At 69.8% G+C, this 5,723-nt stretch overlaps 1 protein-coding gene across 1 annotated transcript; it reads right to left on the minus strand.

Moving 5' to 3' along the window:
- Window positions 1-4,258: 4,258 nt before the first annotated feature.
- Window positions 4,259-5,358, minus strand: CDKN1C (cyclin dependent kinase inhibitor 1C; the record flags this gene model as incomplete). Its single annotated transcript, XM_084237521.1, has 2 exons — window positions 4,779-5,358; window positions 4,259-4,392 (listed from the first exon to the last, which is right to left on the minus strand). Exons 1-2 carry the CDS (start codon window positions 5,353-5,355, stop codon window positions 4,259-4,261), a joined length of 711 nt encoding a protein of 236 aa, XP_084093647.1. The 5' UTR covers window positions 5,356-5,358.
- Between the last annotated feature and the right edge of the window lie 365 nt (window positions 5,359-5,723).

Below are 5,723 nucleotides of genomic sequence, written 5' to 3' on the forward strand. Positions count from 1 at the left end.
TCCCGAACGCCAAGAGCCTGGAGCGTTCTCTGCCGCGGCCCAAATTTAGGAGCAACCAAGAGGCCCTTGTGGAGGTGGATGGACAAAGACTGGCTCCGTCCAGACCACGGCAGGGGTCTGTGCTCGGAGGGGCGAGAGGCCAGGCCCGAGGAACAGGACGGCCCGCGAGCTCCCGAGCGAGGGGCCAGGCTGAAGGGCTGCCCGCTGTGTGACCATGACCCTGGCACCTTCTGGAAAAGGCTAGCGATGGAGACGGGGGCGGGCACTGGTGGCCCGGGAGGAGGGCGGGTCAGGCGGGGGAGCAGGGGCGTGAGGTAAGGGCAGCACTCTGCGCGGCAGACCCCACGCCACAGGCAAGGCCGCAGACCCAGATAGGAAACACAGACTTGCGTTCAGCGTGATGAACACGCACAGATTTGAGGCGCCAGCGCTGCTGGGCGGGGCCGGCGGGCCTGGGTGCGCCTGGCACCTTGCGGCCCTGGTCGGGCTGTCTCAGGCATTTCTCACCACGGCACAGGGGCCCGGGGCCCTTGGCAGGGCTGCTGAGAGGCCTCAGCTCGCATCCTGGTGTCCACGCGGCCAGCGAGGAGCAGCATTCAGGGCGGGAATGGCCAAACTCCCACTTCCCCCAGCGCGGAGCCTCCAACCTTCGGCCTCCCCCTTCCCCGGCAGAGAGAGGCCTGCATTCCACGGCGCAAGACCAGGGGCCTCAGGCCTCCTGTGCCTGCTCGCCGGGACACCCAGGCCCCTCCTCACTGCCCCCCAGTATCCCTACAGCCCCCCGTCCACTAGCCCCTTGACAGCACGGGCTCGGGACCTTGGCACTGCTGGTCCTTCTGCGGGGCTGTCCCTCCCGGACACTCCCCCAGCTCCATGTCCCTGGGGGTGGGGGCTGGAGGGGACTCCCTGGCTGACCTGCTGTGAGCAGCACCCCTGACCCAGGGCTCAGCTTTGCCTCCCTCATACTGGTCACCTGTGCCAGCCGCTTAGCAGGGATTTTTCCACCACCTCCCCCTGCCGAGGCAGCTTGGTGGCAGGAAACACGCCCCACCCCGCTGGCAGGGTCTCTGGCTTGCTGGGGCCCCATGGCCGTGGGGGCCCCTGACTGTCCCTGCTTCTCTGTCCAGCCCCCAGCCTCAGCTTCTCTAGCCCGAAGAGCTCCCCACTGCCTGCAGAAAAGACCCAGCCTCTGACCCCAGCCCGTCAGGCCCAGGGGACCCGCAGGAGAGAACGGGGAAGAGAGGCCCACTGGCACCCCCCGAACCCCCTCTTGGACTGAACAACAACTGCTCCAGCGCTGCTCCGGCACCAACCAGCGCCAGGCCGGTGAGGCCCTGACTCCGGGGGAGCAACCCAGGCCCTAAGCCCCTCGGGGCCCTCTAGTTCTGCCTCCCTCACAGCCTGTTCCTCCCTCAGCCTGCAGCCCCATCCATCCCACGGCCTCCCAGGGTCCTCTGGAAGCCTCCCTGGCGGCTGGGGAAGTGCCCGCCAGCCCAGGGCCGCGCCTCCGCAGCCCCTGCCCCTGCTTCGAGGGTCTGTGGGTCAGCAGCAGCCCCTCGTGTGCCCGTCCCAGGGCGCATGTGGAAACCCCGGGGAAGCAGCATCCCAGCCGTGTGTGCCAGGTGGCCGCACCCCGCCACCCTGGGAGACCGGGCTCCTCCCTGGCCCTCCAAGCGCAGCACTCTGGACCCACACACCCCAGGCCCAAATCCGTGGGCCCCACCAAGTCGGGGCCGGTCCTTGGGCAGGTCGCTCCCGGCCTCAGCAACTCTTGAGGCACGTGGGGGGCCCATGGGGGCACATGGGGGGCCCACCAACACTGCCCGCGCCGTGGGCCCGTGGCAGGCCGCCCCGGTGGTCCCTCTCTTCATCATCTTCGCCATCAGCATCGGTATCCTCCTGGGTCTGGGCCGCTGGGTCCGACACCCCCAGGGCTGCGGGCAGACCACCCCACGTGTATGCCTGGGGCTCCAGCGCGGCCTGGGGGGCTCAGCACGCTCTGTGTCCCACTTCAACAACGGGCCGGCAGCTGCCACGCCGGGCTGTCCTCACGGGGCCGCAGGACAGGACCCCGCAGGCGGGAAACACACCCACAGAAGGGACGGCTGGCCCCGGAGACCCAGTGCTCCTGCCTGTAGACGCCACCCCTGGGTGTCAGCTCCGGCGGTGGGGAGGCAGCACCCCTCACTTGGGCTGCTTTTGAACAAGCCCCCCGTGAGAGACACCAGGAGCAGCTATAGGTGGGCCGCACTCGGGTCCTGGGGGGAGCTGCCTGAGTGGCAGAGGCTGCTGTGGGGGGCCCTGTGCAGTGGGGGCTGGGGGCTGGGGGTGGGGGCGCCCCCCAGCCCCGCTCTGTCCTGGCAAGGGTTTGTACTTCAAGTAGAGTGGCGCGCGCTCCCAGCCAGCTCTGGCCTGGGTTGCCCCCTCCCCCAGCCAGGCCGTCCCGGGCCTGATCACACAGGCCCAGCTGGAGGGTCCCCCGCCATGGAGAGGTTGGGGTCTCGGGAGTCTGACTGGGCCCGGCTCTTGGTTCCCGGGGCGCTGCCCCCACCGCTGGCCGGGCCTCAGCATCCCTGCCCGCTCTGGGCGCTGGGGGAGGTGAGTCTTCTGCGTATCTGTGCGGCTCCGGAGGCCAGGACTGGGCGGCACCCCGGAGCTGGGCCTGCACAAGACACCCGTCCTCCACTTCCCGGGCCCATGGCGCACACACACACACACACACACAAATGCACACGCGCACACGCGAGCGTAGGCCCTTGCTGTTTCACATCACCCTTTCCAGTGCAGCCAGTTTTCAAAGGTTTATGGGTCACCTATGAAAACGTGAACCTCCCCTTCAGGATGAGGAGGGAACCTCTGAAACCAGGCGGTGGTGGGTGTTGTGCGATGTGCGGGGCGGCCTTGAGCCCTTGCTGGTTGGAGCTCATCCCCCACCCCACAAGGCCCAAGGGGGCCTCCCCTCCCCCAGCCCCCACAGGCCTGAGGGCCGCCCCTCCCCCACCACAGGCACCAACTAGGTGGTGAACACATCAGGGGTCCTTTGTCCCCATCCCAGGGGGCCCCTGACCTCCAAACTGTCCAAACTGGGGACCCTGGAGCAGCTGGGGCTCCGTTGTGGGGCCGAAAAGTATGTGAAGTTCGGGTGAGGGGGCACCTCAGAGGGGGGCATGTGTGTGTGTGTGTGTGTGTGTGTGTCTTCGCCCACCGGGCTCAGGGGGCAGTGAGGCCTGGAGTGAGGAGGCAGGGGTGCAAGTGGGGGCTCCTCCGAGGCGGACGAAGGGCGGGGCGCTCATCCCTAAGCCAGGGGCCTGTGGCAGGTGGGGGTGAGCTGGGCGCTGCCAGGAGAGAGGCCTCCCTCTGACCGGACTAGAAAGGGCCGGGCTGGCAGCCCCGAGTCCTGGGCCCTATCTCCCTAGCTGCTGGGGGTGCCAGGGGAGAGAACTGGGGGCGTACGAGCACAGAAGGGCCTGGGTTGCAGCATTTTTCGGCCTCTTTATTTGAACCCGGCAGGGCCGGGGCCGTGTTACAGTCGGCTCAGGAACCTTCGAACAGATTTGCCTTCAAGTTTAAGACACAGTGAGCGTGCGAGCGAGAGAGAGCAAGAGAGAGAGCGAGCGGGAGAGCAAGAGCGAGAGAGCAAGAGGACAGACTAGCGCGGGCTGCAAGCTAAGGGGCTGGCGGGGGGCCGGGCGGGGCCACCGCAGATCCGTTTACAGCTGTCGAGAGTCAGATGCAGGTGGCGGGGGGCCTCTGGCATGGCCAGTGCCCCAGGTGGCATGGCGGGGCGGCCCACGCCTCGACATAAATAGGAAATATAAGTTAGTATAACTTTTTAAATTTTTTGTACAAATATACAGGTTTTTCTCTTTTTTGCTTTTTTTTTGCTTTTTTCATTTTTTTTTTTTTGCACTGAGATTCAGCAGAGATTAAACATTTCATATAAATGACTCTTAAAGCTTTACACCTTGGACCAGTGTACTCCTCGTGCAGAATACAGTTAGATATAGAGGACGTCATTAATACATTGCACAGTTTTCAAACTTTAAACACAAAACCGAACGCTGCTTGGCAGGCAGCTGCTGCCGGTCGCTGCTACATAGACGGTCCCAGCCGAGGCCCCGCGCTGCTCCCCCGTCCGCTGCCCAGCGGGCTCCCTCCGGGCTCTGCGGGCGCGAGGCTGTGGAGAGAGAGCGCGGTGTGAGCGGGGCGCGGGGCCGGGCGCAGGGGCGCGCCGCCCGCCGCCGGGGCGCTCACCTCCTCATCGCAGCCGCTTGCGCGGGGTCTGCTCGGCGGAGCCCACGTTGGGGGCGCCGCCCGAGGCCGCGCAGCCCGAGGGCACCTCGCCAGACGCCTTGTTCTCGGGCGCAGGTCTCTTGCGCTTGGCGAAGAAGTCTGCGGGCGACAGCGGCGCGGTCAGGGCGCGCGGGCGCGGGCGCCGAGGTGCGCGGGGGTCAGCTTTGTTTACGTCGCTGCGCGATGTGCTGTGTAAGCATCTCCCCGTCCCGCGGCCGGGCCCCCCCCTTAACCCCCTCGGCGCCGCGGCCGGGCCAGGCGCGCGCTCCGAGGGGGCCCGCGCGCGCCACCCCCCTCCCCCCGCGGCGGGAGCGCAACGGCGGGGCGGGACGGGGTGCGGGCGCCCCCGCGCCGGGCTCGGCGGGCCCTTTAACGCCACGGAGGCGGCGGGGACCGAGGGGGGGGCCCCCCCTCGGGCCAGGGAGCCCGGCCGGCCGGACAAAGCGGGGCCGGGCCGGGCCGGGGCGGGGCCGCGCGGGACTCACCCGAGATGAGCGGCCCGGGCAGCTTCTTGGCCGCGGCGCCGGCGGCCGCGCCGGGCGCGGGGCGCCCCGAGGCCCCGGAGGGCGGCTGCTCGGCGAGGGTCTCCTGGCCGCGCGGCGGCGGCGGGGCCGCGTCCTCCTCGTCGCTCTCGGGCGGCGCCGCGGCCCCGTCCGCGCCGGCCTCCCCGGCCGGGTCGCTGGACGGCGGCGCCGGCGCCTCCCCGAGGCCGTCGAGGGGCTCGGCGGCCGGCGGCGCGGGGGGCGGGTTCTCCCCCGCGCCGGCCGGGCGGGGCCGCGGCGCCAGCAGCAGGCGGCAGCGCCCCACCTGCACCGTCTCGCGGTAGAAGGCGGGCACGGAGTCGCTGTCCACCTCGGTCCACTGCAGGCGCCCGGGGCCCCGCAGCGGCACGTCCTGCTGGAAGTTGTAGTCCCAGCGGCGCTGGTCCTCGGCGCTCAGCTCGGCCAGGCGGGTGCGCAGCTCGCGGCTCAGCTCCTCGTGGTCCACCGGCCCGAAGAGGCTGCGGCAGGCGCTGCTGCGCACCAGCAGCGGGACGGTGCGGCGGGAGACCAGGCGCTCCATGGCCAAGGCGCTGCGGGGAGACACGTCGGACGTGGCCGGGGCCGCGGGGAGGGCGGGCGGGGCGCGGGGAGAGGAGAGCGGGCGGGGAGGGTCGGGGGCGCGAGGGGACCCCGCGCTCGGGGCGCGCCTCCGCCCGGCTACCTGGCTGTCTGGCGCGGGCTGCGACTGCTGCTCGCTCGCTCGTCTGGTCGGGTCGGGCCGCGCCCTGCGTGCGGGTCCTCGCTGGCCGGCTGGCTCTGCCCGGACTGGCACTCCGAGCGCAGGGCACTTGGCCTGTGGAACGCCCGTCCGCGCGCGCCCCTTTATAGGCGAGGGTCCCGCCGCCCCCCCGCGCGGGCCCCGCGATTAGCATAATGTAGTATTTTCGG

This window comes from Talpa europaea (assembly GCF_964194135.1).
Source record: "Talpa europaea genome assembly, chromosome: 1".
Classification (NCBI taxonomy): Eukaryota; Metazoa; Chordata; class Mammalia; order Eulipotyphla; family Talpidae; genus Talpa; species Talpa europaea.